The following is a 27117-nucleotide window of genomic DNA, read 5'->3' as shown; positions in this document are numbered from 1 at the left end:
GATACTTTGTTGGTCTCTGGGGGTTCCGGGCGGCTGGAAATAATGCAGACCGGAGTGCCCATCGGAGGCATTCGTCGTCTTTGTTCTTCACATTGATGACTGCTTTCTTGTTACTCACAGCTGCAGGTAGGGGGATGTAGGACCCGCCTCTCAGTGGCTGATACCTTGCAATGTCAAGCCAGAGTGTTTGCACGCTTTTGACAACCCACCCTGACCCTCGCTGTGTCCATTTTTCCAGCACCTTCTGGATGGTGGGGAAGGCCTTATCTAGAGCCCCGTCAATGTCACCAGCCTCTAAGAGGGCTACCTGTTTGCTGTGGAGTACTGGCCTGGTATACTCTTCACTGCCATCGGCGTTGTCCTTTCGCAACTGAACCCTGACGCCATGTTGGAACTTAACCCCGTTGAGTGCCAGGATCTCTTCTTCTAGCTTCTGGCGAATAATGGCTCAAATTTCTTCTAAGAAGGCTACTGGGTCCGTCCAAACGCCTTCGGGTACGCCCATCTGCCAGGCCCGGAGGAGATTCCGTATGGCCCGGCCGGTGTTAGTGAATTCTAGTTTCTTTTCACCCTGTATTCCGCCTAGCAATTTATCCAACTCCTCGTTACTGAGGAGGTTCTTGACGTCTTGTTTCAACTCCTCGTTACTTCGGGAGTTCTTGCTGTCTTGCAGCCGCTTCAACTCAGCCACAGCCGTTTTATGCCTGTCGAGGATCCCCTGCAAATCTTCCAGTTGATTGCGGGACCGTGGGTACTTGGGCCACAAACCTAGGAGCGTCTCAAACTCCCCACGTAGTGCTCGCGTTTTTTGATGGTGGTTCATTGTACGCGTCGTATGCCTAGTGGTGCTGTTTCTCTAATTGTAAATGTCTATAGCCGCCAGCCGGTTGAACTCGTCCAAAAAAGCCTTGCCCCTCTGCCGCCTTTCCCGCATCTGGGCATTATCATATCCACAGGCCATGCAAAGCCGAAGTTGGTTTTTAACACCCCAACCACAGCTAATACATGGCTGGGTGCCAAGACCCTTCCGCAGACTGGCTAAATGAATCCCGTAGTACTACCCCAGACAGCTCTTACAACAGAGCTCCGTGCAGCCGATGGGTAGCCACCGGCACTTATTGTAACCCCTTGGCATGTTGTATACACAGTTGGTGTAAAAGCATACCTGGTGCAATTGGTATGTCTAATAGAACCCGAGAAGGGGCTGGGGGCCTCTATTTGTTATGCGGAGGGCCTCAAGGGGGGATTGTGCCCGAACCTATAGTGTGTATACTACTTAAAGATATAATATTCTGTCGGATACCGAGTCATATTGGTATCCATGAAAACACAGTCCTAGACAGGAAGGCAAAGTCTGCCTTAAATAAACCTATATGGAAAAAAACAATATTTTATATTGATTTTCCATCAAACATTCTTAAATATATTCGTCGTCTTGGACGGGGTGAATGTACGTAATAAACTGCACGCTATTCACCCTGTCATTGGCTATGATTCGGGTACATGTGATATGTCTGGAAGAGACTACGTAGTTTAAACGAGGTGTTTTGTTGGACATTCTCGTTTAACTCACAATTTTATGGTGGATACGGGCACAGTCCTACGGTGTTCTGGATGCGATGCTATGTTCGGCAAAGACTCCACACAGTCAACTGTGATAAAACACTTGAGGGCCATTGGCCTATATCAGGAAATATGAATTTTACTGACTATTCTTATTAATATTCATATGGATAGAAAGATATATGGACATACAGTTTGTAGAAAACTATTTTAAAAACCTCGTGGTTTTCGAGTTTTAACAGTTTTGACTTCTCTTGTCTGTTTTTGAACAAGTTTGTTTTATTTTTGATGTTTTCACAATTATGTCGAAACCAATCACCGCCTCTTGTTCTCGTCACAATATGGCTAAAACATTGTCAATGTGGCATTAAGCCGAAATCATTCATTGAATTTTACTCCACTTTGAGGTATGACGTCTACAAGGCTAGCAGGAGCCTTTTAATAATTTGCTGTGTACTGATTTCAGTCATTTATATCATACATAACAGGATGGGAAGACACCTTTACATGAGGCGGCATTACATGGTAACAGGTGCTTTGTTCGCATTTTGTTAGAGCATGGCGCCAACGTCAACATACAGAATAAAGTAAGTGGCTGTATTTGATGGTTTAGCAACAGGGTTTCCAGCTGGTGTGGTGCAAGACTTTCTGGAAACTCATTTTTTAAAGAACTACTGTTCAAATTTATTATTTATTCATAATTAGATGTATACCCCTATATATGTTGTTAAATTGAGTGTAAAAATATTGAAAAAGGGTGCATTAATGAGAGTAATTTGAACACCTTAAACAACTTGAACACCTTAAACCCAAATCCGTGTCATCTAGGGCATTATCATCGTCAAAATAGAGAACTCACGATCAAGTGATCTGACTTCTGCCTGTATTTACACGTTCGACTTTCACACACATAACATAGAGTTTCCACCTGTTGTACGGCAAGACTTTCTGAATATGTATTATTTTAAAAATCACCATATATCTGTTTAAGGGTGTGGCAGAGCGCAGCGAAAGGGGCTTTGCTTCGATGGTTGTGTGTGTACTGGATAGACAACTATAATATAAACATCATGCAGGTTGTGGAGAAGCGAAACAAGTTGAATTTTTATGGTCTATTCATGTCTGCCTCTGTAAGTACAGCTTTATTGATTCCTGATTGTGTTTACACAGACAGGACAAACAGCTTTACACCTGGGTGCGTCACATGGTAGAATGTATCTTTTACGTCGACTGGTAGAGACGAGTGCTGATATAGACGTACAGGATGAGGTATGTGTTTGTGGGCTATGGATAGTTTTAACACAATTTATGTTCTGTTCTGTTCTGTTAACCATCACTCACTTTGTATTTTTAAATTGTGCTTTCTTTCTTTTAGCAATGTGTTATAGTTTGTGTGCTATTTTCATTTCATATTAATAAACACGCACAGCATATAGAGTAAAACCAGAGCCGCGACGACAATGTGATAGTTGGCAACTGGTCATACATGTCTGATGAAATACAGCCTCTTGTCAGTTTACCTCAGCCAGAGTTTTATTATAACTGTTAATGCATAATTACTAGCAATTTACAAGCCCCTTAGCACCATGGCTTAAGCAGAAAGAAGTCAAAAGATGCAGTGATGTTAATTGCAGTTTATTAGTCGTGGGTGTCTAGAAATTCTCACAATGCTGTTTCGTCATCCCATTTGACATACAGTTTCATTAAAGCACACCAAAGGGATCAGACCACGGATAGCCTTAGTCCACCAGCTAAATCTTGGTGTATGCAGGTGTTCATTTGTGTGGTTGTTTATTCCAGTAGTTTCAACCTGGCCGGTTGTGTCGTTTAGATCACTATGTTCCATTCGAAACCTTTACTTGTGATGCCTTTATTATTAATAAACATATGTTTTATTTTTCGACCTTGAAAATGTCTACGATACGGCTTGGAATTATAGAAACTTAAAAGACCTATGAAATCTGGGTCTTACAGTCTGCTTATTATTATGTATATCTGAATTTTTATCTGACCGTGAATTAAAGGTACGGTAGGGCCGTATACTATCACCAACACTGATTAGCATTAAAATAAATAGCTTAGCCCAACACTTTGGCATCTGGCACAGTGGGTTCTTTGTATATATATGATTTTCTAATGTGCTACTCTGCTGAAAAAACATTAATAAAATCAAGCATCAGCTGCACCTTCGTCTTTACAAGGTAGACAAATGTGCAGCTGAGACCGGTGTTACATTTTCCACGTCAAAAACCCTCAAAATTCTTCATATACTATCCAAAAAAAGAAACGCATAGGTGTTTTGTTTTATTTTAAAATGAAATAAATACATTTTGTCTTCATTTCATGAGCAAAATGTGTTTTAATATTGTCAATAGTCACAGTTAGCACACATTTTATTCCTCAAAACATTTCTTAGTTGAAAATGTTGAGTTCGGAGGCCGTTTTTGGAAGAAGTAAAAAATACAGCACCACACTGCATCACGTGCAGTCTTACACGCCGAACTTACGCATGGAAAGCATGCAGTGTGTGACTATAAAACCGCAACTTCGGGCCGGAAATCGGCGTCTTTCAAGTTGTGTTTTTAAGCTGATTCAACATGCCACGTCTGGACACTGTCACAAGAAATATTGCCATTGGAAGACTTCAAGCTGGAGAGTCCCAATCGTCCATTTCTAGGTGTCTACACGTCAGCCAGAGCACGATTTCACGGCATGCTGCCCGCTACAACAATACTGGGACAACAAATGACCGTCGGCGTTCAGGTCGACCACGTGTCACTACAGCAGCCCATGATCGCTACCTAAGGGTCCTCCATTTGCGTGACCGTTGTGCTACAGCTGAAAGCACAGCAGCCAGCATACCGGGACTGAGGAGGATATCAGGTCAGACAGTGCGGAACAGGCTGAGGGAACATGGACTGAGAGCCAGGAGGCCCTATGTTGGGATCGTGCTGCGTCCTCACCATCGCGCCAATCGCCTCCGATGGTGTAACAACGTGACTGCATGGAATCTACGCAACTGGCGACGCATTTGGTTCAGTGATGAGTCCAGATTCCTATTGCAGAGACGTGATGGTAGAAACCGGGTTAACAGACGTGCTCGCGAACGTTATGCCCTAACTGCGTACGCCAAGTGGACAGATTTGGTGGAGGGAGTGTGATGATGTGGGCAGCAATATCGTATATTGGTCGTACAAGTCTTGTCCACGTTCAGGGAAATCTTACGGCCGTACGCTACCGAGACACCATCCTGCAGCCACACCTCTTACCTGTCATTCACGTTCAGCGGGAGTTGTTCCAGCAGGACAACGCCAGACCGCACACGGCACGTGTCACAAGGGACTTCGTCGCCGAAAACAATGTAAATGTGCTACCCTGGCCGTCCCGTTCCCCGGATCTTAACCCAATTGAGCATCTGTGGGATGAACTTGATCGACGTCTACGCCAACGTCAACCTCAACCCCAAACGCTTCAAGAGCAAGTTGCATGTTTGCAGGAGGAGTGGCAGAACATTCCCCAGGCCTCTATCCAGCGTCTCATCCAGTCCATGACAAGGCGTGTCAGAACTGTTATTCGTGCCCGTGGTGGTCACAACAGATACTGACATTCCACTCAAGTGGGAGACTCATTGTGAGTGTCTTACCTCAAGTTGATGGCCTTGTTGTCTAGATATGGACCCTTCCTTAATCTGTGTAAAAAATATTTGCAGAATAGCAATTCTTATTTAGTTATGCATAATTGAAAAGACTGCATCACCTCCGCAAAAAACCGGGTTATGCGCTTCTTTTTTTGGATAGTATATATCCAAAGTAGCGAACAAATTCAACATGATGAAGATACGGCAAAGCTAAGCGAAATGAGACACAGTCATAAAGCAGAGCGCTCTGTCCATATCTACTTAAAAAAGAATTATACTCACTGTAAAACTTAAGAATCTTGGGGTGAAGGAGTTTGATGGAATAATCTTGACACACTTTTTTGCAGGAATAACTTTAAGTCTCCTCCTTGGCTTCTTCCACAGCCCAAATAATTGTTTCATGAATCCAATACAAATCCTTTCACAATTTAATAACATTTTTCTGATTATAAAGGCTAATTAATCGGAGTAAATATTTTTATATACTAATGGGTTAAAAGATGGATACAGGGTTGCCTCTGCGGCTGTTTTAGAACAGCTCGTCTCTTTTCTTTGTCCTCCATATTCTTAACTCTTCTCTGCTGAGGTCAGGGCTATGCTTTTGGCCTCATCACACGTTTTTTCCTGCCGTACCCAGAAAGCAACGATATGTAGTGATTCACTCTCCTCCCTTTTGGCAATACAGTATAATAAATTTTAAAATTTTAGCCTTACTTACCAAACTAATTAAAGGAGGTAAGGATATGATATTCTGTTGGATAGCGAGTCATACTGGTATCCATGGAAAAACAGTCCTAGATAGGAAGGCAAAGTCTTTCTCAAATAAACCTATATGAAAAATAACAATATCTAATGTTGATTTTTGGTGGAACACTCTTAAATATATTCGTCGTCTTGGGCGGGGTAAATGTACCTAATAAACTGCATGCTATTCACCCTGTCATTGGCTGTAATTCGGATATACGTGATATGTCTGGAAGAGACTACATAGTTTTAACAAGGTGTCCCATAGGGCATTCTCGTTTAACTCACAATTTTATTGTGGATACGGGCACTGTCCTACGGTATGCTGGATGCGATGCTATGTTCGGCAAAGACTTTACACATGTGATTTGTGTGACAGCATTGCAGGCGATGCTGTGGTAAAATAATTGCGGGCCATTGGCCTATATTTATAGGTTATTGGATTGTATGGTCCTGTATAGACGAGCCCTGGGCGCCGAGGAAAGGGACGAGCTTGCGACTCCTTTTCCGGCGCCCAGGACGAGTCCATACAAGACTATACAATCCAATAAACTATTTATTATACAACCACTTGTCAAAAACTTAAGTAAAAAAACTCGAACGCTAAAAGATGGGGTAAAACCGTGGTAATTATTTCATATGACGTGACAATAGCGGATAGCCGGTTGCGGATGACTATGGAATACTGAATGTAGCACTTTCATTTGCTGACGGAAAACTGGGTCAGGCGCACGTGGCCGAAGCGGTATTTTACAAACAGAAGTGTAAAGGAAAGGAATGCAGACGTTTCCGTGAAAATTAAAAGTGCAGTTATTGAAAACTGCGCCACCGAACAGACTAGTGTAATCTTTACAGGATGAGAACGAAAGAGAGCTAGAGGTTTTATGTAGAGCGACGCCAGATTTTACAAGGGTTTGGACGGTTGTTTTTCAGACAGAGTGATCAATTTTCAGGCCTTTTAGTTCAGAAGCCTCGACTGCCTTCTTCATTAGCTCTCCCAAACGATGCTCTCCCATTGGACTGGAGTAATACCACACAGCTGTATCAGGTTTGAGGCGACATTCGAGAATTGGTGTGAGGTAGAACGGAGTTCTAAAATGTTGTCCAGCTCTGGGTCATCAAATGGATCAAGTAGCATGCAAATTTCAGCGTCGGTGAGATCAAAAGGGTCAGAGTCTGATTGATCGACAGCCATGCTTGTTGTTTCGTCTGCTTGTTAAAAAACAAAAAGTAGTCCGTACGTGTGACGTCACAGTTATAATTGTCCAATATATTAAAGAAATATTGGACAGTTGTGTTTACCACATAATATAGTAGGCGCTGGACACTTAGGTGTATAATAACATAAAATATGAATTTTACTAATTATTATTATTAATATACATATGGATAGAAAGATATATGGATATACAGTTTGGGGAAAACTATTTTAAAAACGTCGTGGTTTTCGAGTTTTAACTATCTTGAGTTTTCTGGTCTGCTTTTAAACATGTTCGTTTAATTTTTGATGTCACCATCATGTCAAAACCAATCACCGCCTCTTGTTCTTCCCATAATACAGCTGAAACATTGCCAATGTCGCATTAGTCATTCATTCAGTTTTACTCCACTATGAGGTATGACTTCTACGAGGCTAGCAGGAGGCTTTTAATAATTTGATATGTACTGATTTCAGTCATTTATATCATACATAACAGGATGGGAAGACACCTTTACATGAGGCGGCATTACATGGTAACGGGTGGTTTGTTCGTATTTTGCTGCAGCAAGGTGCCAACGTCCACGTACAGAATAAAGTAAGTGATTGTCTTCGATGTTTTAGCAATGCTTACACAAAATTTATTTTCCTGCATTTGAACACGGCACTAGGTTCTTCTTGGCCCATATGGGTTTCTCGAGTGCATACTACAACTGTTTACCACATATCTGTAGACCATTTGAAGAGAGTTTCCAGCTAGTGTGGTGCAAGACTTTCTGAAAACTCAATATTTAAAAAACTACTGTTCAAATTTATTATTTAAAATCAGTAGATAATTATGAGGCTGGTTTTATGCATATTTTCCGCCCACACACGTTAGTCTCCACTGAATTACATGTAAGTCATACACTTCTGACTTTTACCAGCGCCAGCGGTCAGAGCTTCACCATTTAGTTCAGTGTTAACAAAGGTACAAGAATGACAACAAGCTCGTCGAATTTCTCCACGAAATGGTTCGCTGTTCTGCATACATTTGTAAAAACATGTCGTCAAAGAACCCTGGAGTTAGCTTTTTTTAAGATTACAAACGATTTGGCCTTCAGGAAGGCGTGGGTTTACAGCATAAAAAAAAGGATTGTATACCCACCGAAGCAGCCGAATTTGCTCTCGACAGTGTACAGCTTAAAAAGTTGTGGATTTACAGCATAAGAAGGATGCATTTTATAACCACCGAAAGAGGCGAATTTGCTGTCAGTGTACAGCCCAATGTTGCCACTAGAATTCCAACAACGGCACCTGCATCCAGTACCTAAAAATACTATTAACTGATCTGAAAACTGAGGGATAGTCAATCTCTAACGCCGACGTCTTTATCCATGGGGATGCCGAGGATTACGGTTTATTCCAATTATGCCTACGATTTGAAAAATTAGAGTAGAAAAATTCGAAACAGAATGTAGGCATAAGTGGAACTGAGGAACAAGGGACTACGATTAACGCCTCAGGTGGGATTAGCCAAGCATGACAAAACTCAGATATTGTCTTTTTATTGTTCTGGACACAGATGAAATTGAAAGTTCGGAATCTGAAATCTGGCCAAGGATGTCAATGTCATAAATGGTAACTTCAACGTCGCCCACTCTGGGCTCAAATTGACACGCCAGTACATTTGCCTCTGTGTAGCTGGAATGCATCTTAAGAAAAACCTAGTTCTGATACGAAATCTCAGGTTATTTAAGCGAGCTAAACTTTGGTTTTACATCTACGACGTCTTCTGCTGAGCCGTACCAGGCGTAGGGCTGGAGATTAGCTAAGGTAGTAATTCTATTGTTTTTTTTTTGTTTGTTTCTTTTTTGGTGGTGGTGGTGGTGGATGGGAGGGAATTGGAGTCAGTAGGTATGGATACACACCTACTATGATATATAAATATCCCGCAGGCTGTGAAATTGCGGAGCGTGTGCTGTTTTTTATGAGATATTCCATGATCTATTTTTAGTTGAATTTTTACTGATACCTGTTTGTGTTTACACAGAGAGGACAAACCGCTTTGCAGCTGGCAATGTCACGTGATAACCTACACGTCCTTCGTCTTCTGGTAGAGCAGAGCAATGATGTCAACGTTCAGACTCTGGTGAGTGGTTGTCCGCTGCTGATTTAAAAACCCTTTTATGTTTTCACTTTGAATGGCGGTGATTTATTGGGGGGATTTGGAGAGAGTTAATATATATGTTTGAGGGAAGAGTAGTTCTGCAATTGTGTAACCGTGCACAAATAGAGAAACAAAAATGTTTCGTGTTTTATTTACATGTAACAGAACCATTATTTAATACCACTATCGCATTATCTTGAAAAGGTTCAAACGCGATTCTACACTTATGTCGGTTACTGTCTTACACTGCACAGGGTGCTCCGCATTAAATTCACTACAAGTAATAAGAAATAAGGCCTTAAAATTACTGTAGTATGGGTTTTTACCATCTTAATTTAATCAAGCTAGCGATGTCCAACATCTATCGTGATTTACTGAAACCTATCGCAATTCCATTAGCTATGAAAAGAGTAGATTCTAAACACTTTGCTCCGGACGTAAGTGGAAAGGTTTGCAGCAACCTGCGGTTGGTCGTGGGTTTCCCCCGGGCTTTACCCGGTTTCCTCCCACCATAATGCTAGCCGCCGTCGTATAAGTGAAATATTCTTGAGTACGGCGTAAAACACCAATCAAATAAAAAAATCTAAACACTTTCATATGTAGGGTCAGGCAAGCGAGACTGTGAAGTCTACATAGCGCAGTATCAGTCTTGTTGACAGGAAGATGACGTCTTACATGTGTGAGATAAGTTTAGAACATCCACGGACATATTATTGGTTTGGAATGTTAGAAAATAACATTTCAACAGACTTAAATGCGGGTAACTTTACTTTATACCTTATAAACGTGCCTTAAACGTCCTACCCAGTACAGTGTGGTGCACAATAGTCACCACAAATAATAACGGGACTTACACACCAGGGGTCCAGTAATGCCTTAAGATCACAGTAGTCTGTGTTCTCACATGGGCTATACATGTATAAGTTTACAACATTCGTGACATATTACTGCCCATAACTATCGGGAAACAATGGCGGTAAATAGATTTGAATGAAGGTGATTACTTTTATGTCTAATATGAATCAATGTTAAAAAGGAAAGACGTAACTTCTTGCACACAAAGACAGCATTCAGCAATGTGTTCAATCGCTTTATTTCACTTATGTCGTTTCGATATAGTGAAACAGAATCTCATCATGTGGGCTAACAACAATTATTAGTCGAGACAAACTCTACAAAACCATCTGAACGGTACCCCAATGCACAGTTTGGGTACATGTGCATTTCTTTACATATTTCCCTGGACATACCAATTGAAAGGTGGTGTGTACTGCCAAATATTCAACAGCTTTCCTCTAATAGTTATATTCCAATTGGATTGATCAAACTCAGGATCTTGTCAAGAATTAATGAATTTCCATACTGGGTCTCTTACACTTCTGAATGAGAGAGGGATTTTTCTCCTGAAGTTTTGGGCAGCCCAAAGATACTGAGCTGTGTAATGCTAATCACCAAATATTAAACATTTAAGTGCATTTTTAGTTGGGAAATCTCTGAACTTACAAACTACCCTCGGAAGGTATGTGATTAAAACATGGCAATGCACCAAACTGCAAATAAAAGACATTTTTTATTTTGGAACACATAAAGGGCGTTCCAAGTCGATAATCGCCAGGTCCATTTCCAAAACAACGTTTAACACTAACTCCAAAGACAAAGGTATGTAAGAAATTATACAAATAAGAAATAAAGCCGGTAACACACAAAAGAGAAGCGGTCATCAGTTTTCAATGATGCCGGGCAGACAATGAATATTCCACGCATGAATTCCATATCAAAGTTCAAATTCGTAGTCCGTGAATGAGTTCCATGTAAAATAACAATAAAACAATACCAATAATAGCCCAAGTCCGTGTCATCTAGGGCATTAACATCGTCAAAATAGAGAACTCACGATCAAGCGATTTGACTTCTGCCTGTATTTACACGTTCGACTTTCACACACATAACATACAGTTTCCAACTGCTGTACGACAAGACTTTCTGAATATGTATTTTTTTAAAAATCACCATGTATCTGTTTAAAGGTGTGGCAGAGCGCATCAGCAGCCGCTCTGCCTCGATGCTTGTGTGCACTGGGTACACAACTGTGATATAAACATCAATCAGGTTCTGGAGAATTGAAAGAAGTTCAGATTTTAGGCTATGTTCATGTCTGCCTTTTAAGTACAGTTTTACCGATTTCTGATTGTGTTTACACAGAGAGGAAGAACAGCTTTACACCTGGCAGCGTCACGTGGTAGCATGGATCTTCTACGTCTACTGGTAGAGAAGAGTGCGAATATAAACGTACAGGATAAGGTATGTGGTTAAAGGCGTACAGCATAGAGAGTAAAACCAGAGTCACGATGACATTGTGATAGTTGGCACCTGGTCAGACATAACCGATGAAAAATGGCCTCTTGTCAGTTTACCTCAGTCAGAATTTTATTGTAACTGTTCATGTAAATTCATGAATACTAACAATTTACACGCCCCCTAGCACCATGGCTGAAGCAAAATGATGTAAGAAAATGCAGTGATGTTAATTGCAGTTTATTAATCGTGGTGGTCTAGAAATTCTCACAATGCTGTTTCGTCATCCCATTTGACATACGATTACATTAAAGCACTGCAGAGAGATGAGACCATGGTTAGCCTTAGTCCACCAGCTAAATCTTGGTGTATGCAGCTGTTCAGTTGTGTGGTTGTTTATTTCAGTAGTTTCGACCTGGCCGGATGTGTCGTTTAGATCACTATGTTCCATTCGAAACCTTTATTTGTGATGCCTTTATTATTAATGAACATATGTTTTATTTTTCGACCTTGAAATGGTCTGGGATACGGCTCGAAATTTTAGAACCTTAAAAGACCTATCAGATCTGGGTCTTACAGTCTGCTTATTATTATGTATATCTGAATTTTTATCTGACCGTGAATTAAAGGTACAGGTAGGGCCGTATATTATCACCAACACTGATCAGCATTAAAATAAATAGCTTAGCCCAAAACTTTGGCATTTGGTACAGTGGGTTCTTTGTATGGTTATGATTTTCTATGTGCTACTGTGCTGAAAAAACATGAATAACATCAAGCGTCAGCTGCACCTTCGTCTTTATAAGGTAGACAAATGTGCAGCTGAGACCGGTTTTACATTTTCCACGTCAAAAACTCTCAAAATTCTTCATATATCCAAAGCAGCGAACAGATTCAACATGATGACGATACGGCACCTAACCGCGGGCTAAGCGGAATGAGACACAGTCACAAAGCAGAGCACCAGACATTCTGGACCCTCAATTCATATTTACTTATGAGAGAATTATACCTACTGTTAAATGTAAGAAAGTTGGAGTGAAGGCGTTTGACGGAATAACTTTGACACGCTAGTTTTTGCAAAAATAACTTGTAATCTTGTCTCCTCTCTGGCTTCTTCCACAACCCAAATTAATGTTTCATCTAACCCAATGAATCCAATGGAAATCCTTTTACAATTCAGTAACATTTTGCTGATTATAAAGGCTGATTACCCGGATCATAAATGTTTATATACTGATGGGTCAAAGGATGGATACAGGGTTGCCTCTGCGGCTGTCTTAGGACAGCTTGTCTCTTTTTCTTTCTCTTCCATGTTCTTCAATCTCCTCTGCTGAGATCAGGGCTGTGCTTCTGGCATCATCACATGTTTGTTCCTGCCCTACGCAGAAAGCAATGATATGTAGTTATTCACTCTCCTCCCTTTTGGCAATACAGCATAATAAATTTTAAAATGTTAGCCTTACACCCCAAACTAATTAAAAGCAGTAAAGATATAATATTCTGTTGTATACCGAGTCATATTGGTATCCATTGAAACACAGCCCCAGACAGGAAGGCAAAATCTGCCCTAAATAAACCTTTATGGAAAATAACAATATTTATTATTCATTTTTGGTGGAACATTCTTAAATATATTCGTCGACTTGGGCGGGGTGAATGTACGTAATAAACTGCACGCTATTCACCCTGTCATTGGCTACAATTCGGATACACGTGATACGCAGACTACGTAGTTTTAACGAGGTGTCCTGCTGAGCATTCTCGTTTAACTCACAATTTTAATGTAGATAGGGGCATTGTTCTACGGTGTGCTGGATGCGATGCTGTGTTCGGCAAAGACTCCACACAGTCTACTGTACATGTGATTTGTGTGATAGCAGTGCAGGCGATGCTGTGATAAAACACCTGAGGGCCATTTACCTATATCATGAAATATGAATTTTACTGATTTTTTTTTGTTAATATACATATGGATAGAAAGATATATGGATCTATAGTTTCTGGAAACTATTTTAAAAACCTCGTCGTTTTCGAGTTTTATGTGTATTGATTTTTCTCGTCTGCTATTAAACATGATTGTTTTATTTTTGATGTTTTCACCATCATTTCGAAATCAATCACCGCCTCTTTTTCTGGCCACAATATGGCTGAAACATTGCCAATGTGGCCTTAAGCCGAAATTATTGATTTAATGTTACTCCACTGTGAGGTATGACATCTACGAGGCTAGCAGGAGGCTTTTAATAATTTGCTGTGTACTGATTTCAGTCATTTATATCATACATAACAGGATGGGAAGACACCTTTATATGAGGCGGCATTACATGGTAACGAGTGTTTTGTTCGTAGTTTGCTGGAGCAGGGCGCCAACATCAACATACAGAATACAGTAAGTGGTTGACGTAGATCTTTTAGCAATACTTACACAAGCTTTATTTTCGTGTACGTGAACACGGCACTAGGTTTTTCTCAGCCCATCTGGGTTTCTCGAGTGCATACTATCACTGTTTACAACATATCTGTAGACTATTTGAAGAGAGTTTCCAGCTGGTGTGGTGCAAGACTTTCTGAAAACTCATTATTTAAAGACCTACTGTTCAAATTTATTATTTATTCATGATTAATTATATACCCCTATATATCTTGTTAAACTGAGTGTAAAAAAAGGGTGCATTAATTAAAGTAATATGGCACCTAAAATCACTAGATAATTATGAGATGGTTTTATGCATATTTTCCGCCAACACACGTTAGTCCCCGCTGAATTACATGTAAGTCATACACGCCCAACTTTTACCAGCGCCAGCGGTTAGAGCTTCACCATTTAGTTCAGTGTTAAAAAAAAGGTACAAAAATGACAACAAGTATGTCGAATTTCTCCACGAAATGGTTCCCTGTTCTGCATACATTTGTTAGCTTTTTTTAAGATTATAAACGATTTGGCCCTCGGGAAGTCGTGGATTTACAGCATAAGAAGGGTGCATTTTATAACCACCGAAACAGGGGAATTTGCTGTCAGTGTACAGCCCAATGTTGCCACAGGAATTTCCACAACGGCACCTGCATCCATTACTCAAAAATACTATTATCTAGACTGAAAACTGATGGATAGTCAATCTCTAACGCAGACGTCGTCATCCATCGGAATTACGCCGAGGATTAATTATGCCGAGGATTACGGTTTATTTCACTTATGCCTACGATTTGAAAGATTAGAGTAGTAAAGACGAAACAGAAATCTTTTTCAGCTTTCCTTCTTTCTCTTGGTATTCTGTTATGGTTTGTGTACTATTTTCATTGAATACAATTAAAGGCGTACGGCATGGAGAGTAAAACCAGAGCCGCGACGACAAAGTTATAGCTGGCATCTGGTAACACGTAACCGATAAAATACGGACTCTTGTCAGTTACCTCAGTCAGAGTTTTATTGTAGCTGTTCATGTAAATGCATAATTACTAGAAATTTACATATCCCCTAACAACATGACTTAAAGAGAATGAGATAAAAGAATTGCAGTGATGTTAATTGCAATTTATTAGAATGTGTGAGTGCTTGGGGTTTAACGTCGTACCAATTTATTAGACGTCACTGGTATAGAAATACTCAAAATGCTATTTCGTCATCACATTTAACATACAATCACATTAAATCACCACAAAGGGACCAGACCTTGCGAATGTTTAGTCCACAAGCAGAATCGTGGTGTATGAAGGAATACAATATAAAAGTCGTTCAATTGTGTAGTTGTTTATTCCTGTAGTTAGGACTGGCCGGTTTTTGCGTGTACCCAGCCAAACATCTAGGCATCAAAATAGGTATTTGTAAGCCAGTCGTCAACAAAAATATACGTTGCATGTCGATTATCGCAAGATGATTCAGCAAATTGTGAACACAAAGCACCCAATAATGAGACAGTATTTGAACTGGGACTAACATAACAGAGAGATAGGCAACGCCTGCACTTGTGCAGTGACTGCCTCATTATTACCATGTAAACCAGCCGATTTGGTCCTGCGGCTAAGGTAAAATATGCCCCCGCGCATGCGTCAAACGTGTTGCAACGTTCGCTAGGCAACGAATATAACCTATAGGGTGATTAAAGAGCTGGCAGGACCAGTGCCATTGCAATGTACGTATTATCCAAGTTATATTGTCCAGACAATCAACCCAAGAAATCCACAAGAGACGGCAGACGACTCTGTAGGTTGAGATCAGCTGGACAGAATCTTCCCAGTCAACCAGCCCTTTTCTGGACGAAGTAGCTAGGTACCACAACAACAGTAACGACTTTTGCCCCAAATAACAAAAAAGAAACAGCTGAAGATTTTTTACCTATAGAATAAAAACTACAACAAGCTAATATGATAAAACGTAAACCACCAAATTGTAGCACGTGACCTAACCCCCTCCCCCCCCCCCTAACTTGTTTCAACACATAATGCAGTTACTAAAGCAGACATGCCAGGGACATGACAAATGTAGTCTATGGATAGTTTTTGAAAGAATGCCTGTGCTGTTTTACACGTATGCTTTACATATATAGCCCTTTTGAATGATTTGAACATTCCCATCTTCACAGCTGTGACAGTTTTCTGGGGAAATTGTGCTTTTTAACACTTATTACAATTTGTGACAAAAGTGTACCGTTTCATCGGATAAAACAATACGACCACATACTACGTGATCAGATGTCAAACTACGTGAGGAAACATGTTCAAAATTTTTTAGTTTTCACCTGACGCCACTTTCACTGTAGCAGCTAAAACCTAATTTGCTCACACATTACATTCTTTTCATTTCCAAATAGCCTATGTGGGAATTTCTGCCAGCATATTGCGGGTTTCTTTCTGACTTTCGCCGATTTCCTCCCACCATAAATATAAGCGTCATGTCCGACATTCATATACCATTCGTAGTCCGTAAAGGGCGTCCCAAGTCGATAATCTCAAGATCCATTTCCAAAACAAAGCTTAACACTAGCTCCCAAAGGCAAAGGTATGTAAGAAATTATACAAATAGGAAATAAAGCCAGTAACAGACAAGAGAGAAGCGATCATCAGTTTTCATTGATGCCGGGCAGAGAGTGGATATTCCTGGCATGAATTCCATATCAAAGTTCAAATTCGTAGTCCATGAATGAGTTCCAGGTCAATTTAAAAAAAGGTATCTCAGTCGCGCTTTCAACTTTTCATAAAGCCACAATGCAGATGTAATGAGCATGGCTACCTTTACGGCCCCTAGCCCCAGGTTAAGCGGTATTAGATGCAGTTAGAAAATGACGAGCGTTACACATCTTAACTGAACAGGTTGTGATTCAAATGTAACGGCCGATTATGTCTTTCCCGTTAATATGTAAAGATCTCATACTACAAGAGGCGCCATCTATGATGTTACACATGACATACTGGTCTGTATAAAAGCTATCTACCAGAGAGATGGTTACACTGGGCAACCAGCACCATCTATGTTGTTTAATACCATGTACGCGATAGATATGTACATAAGGATAAAACTTGTTATAAAGGATATATGGAATAAGACTAAATTTCGTTTGGGACATAATAAAATGGTTGAAGTAATCTACAGATATGCGTCATCACCCTAATCACTGCAATAATGTGTTCCGCCCGCTTCACTTGTTGATGTTAGCAGAAGACATTGCCTACATGTCCTTTAATTTAGCAGAACGTCTCTATTTGCTTTCTTTTAAATTTGCAGACATTCGAAAATGAAGACTGTTTGTTTGCATTTACTTTATTTCTTACTTAAATTATTTTTAAATATTACACAAGGCATATTGATCTTTTAAATAGACAGAAACAATGCATAGGAATACAGGCTAGTAGTGTAGTGAAAGTTTCCTACATAAATGGCTAATACTGTTATTCTTCAACCTTTTCATAAGTTTGCAAAGTGTTCACAAGCATATTCAAGTAATTTCCCACAATAAACCCGTTGGGCCCACAGATTTGAAGAAAGCAATTTTCCCCTAAAAGTCTGAGCTTTTGCATAGTCGACATGTACCTTTGGATCAATTTTCATTACAAGTCATAACATAACATGATCTTTCTGGGAATTTGACCTTCAGTGACATGCATAAAAAAGACCTGTTTGTCACACATATGAAATAACCAAATGAGAATCTCTCAGGAAGATACGTATTTTCGAAAAAAAAAAGAGTAAAAATAGATTAAAACCATACGCTGCCACGCCTCAGGGGTGCTCAATGGTGGAAGAAACCCATTTCTTATGGATGACAATTTCTAATAAACAGCAAAGTCACAGTGTGCGTCCCGAGGCCCGTCTCCAAAAACATGTTACAAATCTCAGAATGTAGACTGAAAACATGCTATGGAAAGATGGAACCAACAGAGTGCCATCCATGAGAAATGTGTGTCTGTATTCCACTACTCTTGACTTCTCAATGAAACTAAAAAGTGTTTAAAATACAGGATGTCTGAGCGTGTAAATTACTATTAACAATGCATTCTACACTTTTCCGAAGATATGTTCACAACATCACTTGTGAACCATCTGAAAACATTCCAAGTCTATCATTGTAAGCTCATTTCCAAAACAACCTTAAACGTCAGTTCTCAAAGGGATGTTTAAAAAAATAATCAATAAATTATAATTATTAAACAACGTAACATATGAGAGAGAAGATGTCATTGGTTTTAAATGCTTCGGTGAAAACAGTTGATATTATAGGCATAACATTAAAATCAAGTTGTAAGCTCATAGCCCATATATGATTTCCATACGTAACACAACTTAAGATTTGGTAGCAAGGCTACCGTAGTGAATGCAACACTTCAGCTCCACACATAATAAAGTACTGAGCATAGGTGATGGACAGCCCCCAACCCCCCTCCCCCCACACCCCCACTCGTCATTTAGCTGTTTATGCAGGTAAAACCTCAGGTCAATACAGGCAGTACTTTTAAGTACTACCCCTAACATTTCGGTTAACATTCATTCTAAAGTCGTGAAGTTCGTAATTTACGATATTTAAAATGCACACAGCGAGTCAACGATGGTACTCCTCGTGTTATTATATGCATACGTGTGTCACATGTAGATATGACCGAATACACAGATATGCACACCTGTGTCACATGTAGATGTGACCTAATACACAAATATTCTCACCTGTGTCACATGTAGATTTGACCGAATACACAGATATGCACACCTGTGTCACATGTAGATGTGACCTAATACACAGATATGCACACCTGTGTCACATGAAGATGTGATCTAGTACACAGAAATGCACGCCCGTGTCAGATGTAGATGTGATCTAGTACACAGATATTCACACCTGTGTCACATGTAGATGTGACTTAATACACAGATATACACACTTTTGTGTCACGTAGATGTGACTTAATCCACAGATATACACACCTATGTCACATGTAGATGTGACTTAATGCACAGAAATGCACACCTGTGTCACATGAAGATGTGATCTAGTACACAGAAATGCACACCTGTGTCACATGAAGATGTGATCTAGTACACAGAAATGCACGCCCGTGTCAGATGTAGATGTGATCTAGTACACAGATATTCACACCTGTGTCACATGTAGATGTGACTTAATACACAGATATAAACACTTGTGTTACATGTAGATATGACTTAATACACAGATATTCACACCTGTGTCACATGTAGATGTGACTTAATCCACAGATATACACACTTGTGTTACATGTAGATGTGACTCAATCCACAGATATACACACTTGTGTTACATGTAGATGTGACTTAATCCACAGATATACACACTTGTGTTACATGTAGGTGTGACTTAATAGACAGATATTCACACCTGTGTTACATGTAGATATGACCTAATACAGAGATATCACACCTGTGTTACATGTAGATGTGACCTATTACACAGATATACACACCTGTATCACACGTAAATGTGACCTAATACACAGATATGCACACCTGTGTCACATGCAGATGTGATCTAATACACAGATATGCACACCTGTGTCACATGTAGATATGACCTAATGCACACGTATACTCACCTATGTCACATGTAGATGAGATCCAGTACACAGATATCACACCTGTGTTACATGTAGATATGACCTAATTCACAGATATACACACCTGTATCATATGTAGATGTGACCTAATACACAGATATATTCACCTGTGTTACATGTAGATGTGACTTAATACACAGATATTCACACCTGTGTCACATGTAGATGTGACTTAATAAACAGATATACACACCTGTGTTACATGTAGATGTGACTTAATACATAAATATGCACACCTGTGTCACATGTAGATGTGACCTAATACACAGATATCCACACCTGTATCACATGTAGATGTGACCTAATACACAGATATACACACCTGTATCACACGTAAATGTGACCTAATGCACACGTATACTCACCTATGTCACATGTAGATGTGATCCAGTACACAGATATCACACCTGTGTTACATGTAGATATGACCTAATACAGAGATATGCACACCTGTGTCACATGTAGATGTGATCTAATACACAGATATCACACCTGTGTTACATGTAGATGTGATCTAATACATAGATATACACACCTGTATCACATCTAGATGTTGATAACCCTGATTCATTTCCAGGCAAGTCTAAAACAAAATCAAGACAGGTGTCGCACAAAAAAGAGCAATGAAACTAAACTATGATCTATGATGTCTCATTTTCTGTATGATCCTGAGTGAATTCAAATATACTTTACATATTGTTCATGTTGAAAACATAGAAAAAAACACAGTTATAGTGGACTAAAAGTAGTCAATTCTTATTTTTAAATGAACTGAGGGCTGGCCTGACATGGCTGTCAGACTGATATACATACCCGTATCACATGTACATGCTGACCCTGATAGTCCCAAATCTTCAATTCCAGGCAAATCTAAAGAAAGAGTAAAATGACTAACAAGAAAAGAGTAATAAAATTAAATCATAATATTGGAGTGTTATCAATGTGGCTAACAATTTTCAAACCCTTTTTTTGAACTGAATATTTTAGAGAAAAGTTAAACAATGTGTGAATATGTTTTATAATACTCTGATGCTTTTAGATCCCTTTTATACTTAAAAGTTGTTGGTTAAAATTCAAGCCCAGCCTGTAACCTGCTAATCTCATCAAACAAAACGATATACTGCGCAGGCTATCAACATTGTTAACATCAGGAAACAAGAGAACCATATGACAAAATACAGAGCAACGTCGGTAATATGCATATGTTTATTTCGATAACATAGTGTATGTATAGAAATGGTTATTCATTTATTCAAATTTACCTGATGAATTGTTTGAAACAAATCTAAATAAAAATTCTTAAACTCTGCTTTATATAGCGGTAATTGATTTATTTTTTACCGTATGCATTGGCAGGCGCAAATTCACAATAGCAACGGCATCCTGCAAAACGTAAATCTCGTCTTGCTCTTAGGATCCTCGATATTTAATGTCCAATGTTGAAAGATACATTGTCAAATGTGACCTGCCAACCAACACATAGAGCTGTCTGACACAGTTGAAAATCTAACCAATGAATTATAATCATGAGATTTAATATTCCTCATAATGTATTCTGTATATCTTTGTAATTTCTTAAAGTCAAGGTGAGATCTAATTACCTAGGATAACTCTGAAGCTAAACGGGCTGTTTTGTACCACCACGTCATGGCCAAGATGTCTGGCTAACATTTCAACTTCTTTATCGTCCATGTCTAACATCTACAATAATATACAACAGCATTTGAAATTATGTAGATTTAGTCTATACATAGCATATACCAAATACACCAAGAGGAAGAATAATATTATTGATAAAAAAAACACCATAGACGCGGGAACTGTTATTGTGAGCTACAGTGTCGGGCTAAATGGTGGTGATATATACATATAGTCAAACTGAAACCCCATCGTATACATTACCTTTGGGTCAGTGGCTCAAACCTAATAGTGACCATATAAATACTTAACAAGTAGTTAATGCACATGTACTGACATGAGATGCATTTATGGTATGAATGGTTTCTTGCTAATGTAATTTTATTCTGTATAAACATATTTCCTTAGTTCAACATTATGGTGCCATGGTCTCAAATTACAAAATCGTAATAGCGAAATGATAGCTAACTCAGTCAAATGACACTTTTACATAGTGAAGACAGTACTGATATATCAGTAAGTGATACCGTAAATCACCCATAGTTTCATGGAATTATTAACCAGCTAAAAACCCCTCATACAGCAGGGAGATTTGTTGGTGAACAATTCCAGGAGATTCTGTGTGATTTAATATAATCGTCAATATTTGTATGAGACATTAGTTTTATTATTATTTTCTTTTTGTATGCAAAGTGTTTAGAGTCTTGATTATGTACATGTTGGTCGATTAAAAATTTTATATATCTTTACAGTCCATAGTATGGCCTCATTTTGACATGACGAACTGGCTAAAACCATTATCAGGTTTGGTCCTGAGTTGAAATTTTATTGTACAAATAAATAACGCCGATTGCACGAAGGAATGGGGAGACCACATATTTTTAATCCCGTAAGGAGTTGCTAGTTTGAAGCAGGACTTTTGCAAACTGTGTCAAAGGGTACTAAGTAATATTCAGCCTACGGCAAGTAATTGTACTTAATGCCAATTTTGTTTTTGGCCGTGGTAATATATTTACAACAGGGTACATTTGCCTTATTTTTAGTTTTAAGTTACGTAATTGTAGCTTACAATCCCTTCGTCCAAAAGGTTATCACATCTAAGTTAAGCTACAATCCTGATCTTCTTGATTTACAATAAACTTAGGCTTACGATCTCTTTGTGCAGTCGGTTCCAGGCATTTATTGTCGTCATATTGCTTAGAACTTCACATGGATTCCCGTAGATGCACTTGATTTGCAATTAAGAAGCCACCAGGATCTAGTCAAAGTCTAGTACCACAAAGCAGTTGCTCCGAGTCAAGGTTTTAATGCATGTTAAAGTAAAGTAATTGGCATTTCATGCTCATAACATTCTACTGTGACAATGTTTGATCACTTTGAAAATCCTTCTTGTAGCTTTTCTTTTCTGGGAGTCGGAGCGATTCCTGGGTTCCCTGCAATTCCTGGGTTCCCTGCAATTCCTGGATTCCCGTTTTAAGTAAAGTCCTCTGGCCCTTTTGACAACACTGACCCCGTGCCACTGTGTTGTAAGTGGGATAGATCTGGGAAACATCTACGTGCCACTGTGTTGTAACTGGGATACATCTTTAATACATCTACGTGTCACTGTGTTATAACTGGGATAAATCGACGTGTATAGAATAATCCCAGGTTAAAACACACACACACACACACACACACACACACACACATATATATATATATATATATATATATATATATATATATATATATATATATATATATATATATATATATATATATTATGGTCTTTAGTATGTGAATAGTGCATGCTCTGGTCCATACACACCATCCTCTTTCTCCTTGACAAATTCATTCTTGAATCTGGTTAAAATATATCTGAAACAATAAGATATAACCATGGTAAGGGCACAGCCTAGTGTAAGGAGTTTTAGTGTAGGTAATTAATTGTTGCTTACTATTTTACTTAGATCACAAATATTATATTCGAATGTTTTGCTGAAATATTTTCTTATCAGTTGTCAGTTTAGCATTATGATGTAGATATTACATATGAAATCAATGTACGCAGAAGCAAAATATATCTTCAACAAATTATGGGGAACAGTCAAAACGTATGAGCTAGTCTATATATAATGTATGTGCAAGCTAGTGATGTGAGTTGACCTAATATAAATCTTCACGACGGCAACACTGTAACACCGGTTAACACAAAAGCCTATATAATCTATAGAATCCTCGGGGGTGAAATCCACAGTGGATGGAAATTACCAAGGAATAAAGAGTTTTGGTACCATTCTCAAAGTTAAAAAAAGTTAAAAAGCACCAAATAAATTCAATGAATTGATGTCACCTTGCCTCGCTTTAACAAGCTCAACTTTCAAATTCCTCAAATACCTTGCTTCCTCAACTTGACTCAAGTCTTAGACGGTGGCTTGAAGAAACCAAGTGGCGCCCCCTGTTTTTCATGACCCAACAGTCAATTATGCCCCAATAACCCGGTCTAATAATTGATAAAGACCCAGTAGTGAAAGCGAATGGAAGAAATAGTATAAACTGAAAACGAGTAAGAGCCGGTTGACTTTATTAAAACATGTTTCTCTTAGACAAGACATTTACTCAATTAAAAGCTCATATCGTGCTGATTCTTCTGATTGAATGGAAATGGGAGAACTCATTTAATTTTGCTCAGCAGCCACGCCACTTGAGAATTATTTTTCTGATCGAATAAAAATTAATGCCAATAACGAGTGTCACCCACATTAGCGTCAACAACAGCAGCACATCTACCCATGCTGTTGAGGAGACTTCGGATGAACCTCCGAGGAATATTATTATAAGTGTCAACGACGCTTTGTTGCAGTTGTTGCAAGATAACTGGCTGCATGAGTTGATGGCTAATGCGGCGTTCAATTTCATCCCAGAGGTGTTCGATTTAAATCCGGACTTAAAGCTGGCCAATCCATCGCTTGGATGCCGTTGTTCACTAGAAATGTCTGTGTCAATCTTGCGGTATGTGCTCGTGCATTATCTTACTGTAGAACAAGAGCAAAAATGGAACGACTACAGGCCTCAAGACTTCATCGACGTAGCACTGTGCCGTGATCCCTCTACCACGTCCCTGCCCATTGTTTTGGAAGAGCACAGGCGGAATGAGTCGTCCCTAGCTGATCCCTCCCCCCCCCAAAAGCATGACGGAAGGTCCTCCCCAACGGTCTTTCTCCAATACACATGGATCACTAACCTCTGCGTCGCCATACCCTCACTCGGCCGTCCACTGTGCCGATGCAAAATTGACTCTCATCCGAAAAAACGATATTCTGCCATTGCCCATTGCGCCAGTTCCGATGACCTGCGCCAGTTCCGATGACCTGCGCCAGCTCCGATAACTGGCGCACCCGTGACGTGGACACAAACGTGAACCAACATAAGGTCGACGTCAGCGTAAACCCGCGTCGTTGCGTCGGCGATGTACAGTATTGGTGCTGATGGGTCGGTTCGTTCTTCCAACTGTGTTTCGAGCTGTATTGGCTGCTTGCAGGAACCGATTTCCACGATGGGAATTGACAGTGAAGCCGTCTTGACGGTTTGAAGTCCCACGTGGTCGTCCGCTCCGAGTACGGTCATTAACGGTGTTTGTCTGCCGGCAGTGGTCAAGCAGCCTGCATATGGTGGATGAGGAGTATCATAATGCCTGACCACACGTGAGACGTTCCAACCTGCCTCAACGTTGCCGATGGCTCTTTGACGTTCCTCAGCTCCCAGACTGTTACAACAAAATGCGAATGCAACAGTTTAGCGATTTATGTTCCTTAAGAAGCATTCTCAGATCAAGAATCTCGTGAAAAGAAAGCGCACTGAACTCAACTAGCATATACTTCACGAGGAATATGAAAATTAAAATCAGTACAATTTGGTGCCGCCTGACACCACCGTTTCTGCGTTTGCGGAGGATACTTATCCTTAAAATTGAAAAACATTCTCTGGAACATCCATTACATATCTACACACTTTTGATTACTCAGAAAGTACTTCCCATTTGACATTGGAATTCAGTATATATGTATATATGTTTACGTTGATATATACGTATATATATATATATATATATATATATATATATATATATATATATACTCGGAAGTGAAATTTCATCCAAAGATCATTAGCCGATTTACGGAAAAACATGGTTTAAGCTTATCAATAAAATTCAAAGTGGCTGCTAAATCACGCGATTGGCCAAAGAGCACAAAACGACAAAAGCTGTTTCATATGGTGGCTATTAAAAATGCCAAGTTTGTGTTTTCTACCTTTACAGGAAATATTGCAATTTTACGAGTTGACTATCAATAAAAATAACAAGTTTTTAAACGCATTTAAATGGCAAAAGTATCAGTTGTAGCTGTGCGTTGCTATAGTCAAAAATGGCGATCCATGACATTCGTTGCTGCAGTTATCATTCTATGCTTTCCAGTAGAAGACATCATAGCTATACGTAATCGCCCAGCCGTTTCGGGAAATCATGGACAATGCAGCAGAAATTTAAAATTCAATCTTTCAAAACTAGTTGTGACGTCACATCTTCATGAACAGATTCATGAACAGGGCCGTCATACTACGTCTGGTTACTTGTTTACACTATTCGTACATTTATCCTTGACATAAATGCGTTTAAAATGCATTATATAACATGGGGAAGTCGAAGTGCCAAATATAGTAAATCGGCCTTTGGATAATTTTACAAGCACTGCGACTCTAGCATTTATTAAAATCCTTCAATGATTTTCCGCTTGCAAACAATACACATCTAGCCCTTTGTATTCAGCCATTTTCAGCTTTTTCAGTTGTAGGGGTTTGTGTCACGTGACCTTCAAATATGGGGAAAATTGCAATCTTTCGGACTTCAATGGCAATTCAGGACAAAACCGTGCATCACAGAAAAGAAAAACGACCACATTTGTGATCAGAACACCAAATTACGCCAAGCAGCGTGCTTAAAATATTTATATTCAGAAAATTTCAATTACGTGACAAATTCGATAAGTTGGGATCAAACTCTGACATCACTGACTGGCATGACCGATACAAGCCCGGTGCGATCTGCCTTATGCCAATTTCCCGACGTCAATCATCTTTGCCATTCAACCGGCGAACAAACACCTGCGTCATACCACACAGCCGAGAGACGGTTAGAGTTTAAATCCTCCTGTAACTAGATCAAGTCGAGGAAATATTTGCCAGTATCTCCCTTACTATTCACTCCCTTATATAAATGTCCACAAGGCGTAATTTTCACTTCAAATTTCCTTTACGCTTCTTTCCTTTCTTTATACGTACATGGTTCACATGGGAACCTAAGTTATTGGTGGAAAATCAATATATAACCAGATACAGGGCGTTGAAAATTTCAATGCGGCCTTACACCGTTCATTATTGAGGCTGGTGGCCAGTCATTCGCATTCCCGCGAAGAGATCGGCCAGCTCGATGATGCTGCGTCATGCTCAATGAGAAACAGCAATCCCCACTTTCACGTCTAAATCCACGACCTGCCATGCACAGACTGGTTGTGTACTAACAGCTTGACCGTTGTCAGAAACCGAACGCCTGGACCAGGGCACATGTATATATCAGTCAATAACCGGGGCCTGGTCAGCGTGTAGTAATGAAGGCACGGTTTGTGTAAAACAAAGCTAATGTTGGGAAATACATGCACAACTTACACCGATTGGCCATGCAAATAAGCTTATGTGTAGATGTAAAAGACCCAGATGACACACTGTATAACGTTCACATGGCTTTATTCTAAAGAAGAATAAAAAGGGAATTTCGTT

The 27117-nt window shown here is 39.5% G+C and overlaps 1 protein-coding gene across 1 annotated transcript in view; it reads left to right on the top strand.

Moving 5' to 3' along the window:
- The window catches only part of LOC135477071 (serine/threonine-protein phosphatase 6 regulatory ankyrin repeat subunit B-like), a 160192-nt gene that overhangs the window by 123824 nt on the left and 9251 nt on the right, over positions 1 to 27117 (top strand). Inside the window, exons 37-42 of the mRNA XM_064757224.1 lie at positions 2052 to 2150; positions 2734 to 2832; positions 7642 to 7740; positions 9175 to 9273; positions 11494 to 11592; positions 13880 to 13978. Coding sequence (XP_064613294.1) covers positions 2052 to 2150; positions 2734 to 2832; positions 7642 to 7740; positions 9175 to 9273; positions 11494 to 11592; positions 13880 to 13978 — 594 coding nt within the window. The remainder of the gene's footprint in view (positions 1 to 2051; positions 2151 to 2733; positions 2833 to 7641; positions 7741 to 9174; positions 9274 to 11493; positions 11593 to 13879; positions 13979 to 27117) is intronic.

The sequence above is a fragment of the Liolophura sinensis genome, chromosome 10 (assembly GCF_032854445.1).
Source record: "Liolophura sinensis isolate JHLJ2023 chromosome 10, CUHK_Ljap_v2, whole genome shotgun sequence".
NCBI lineage: Eukaryota > Metazoa > Mollusca > Polyplacophora > Chitonida > Chitonidae > Liolophura > Liolophura sinensis.
Note: the sequence above shows the minus strand (reverse complement) of the source record. Positions and strands in the feature narration are given on the sequence as shown.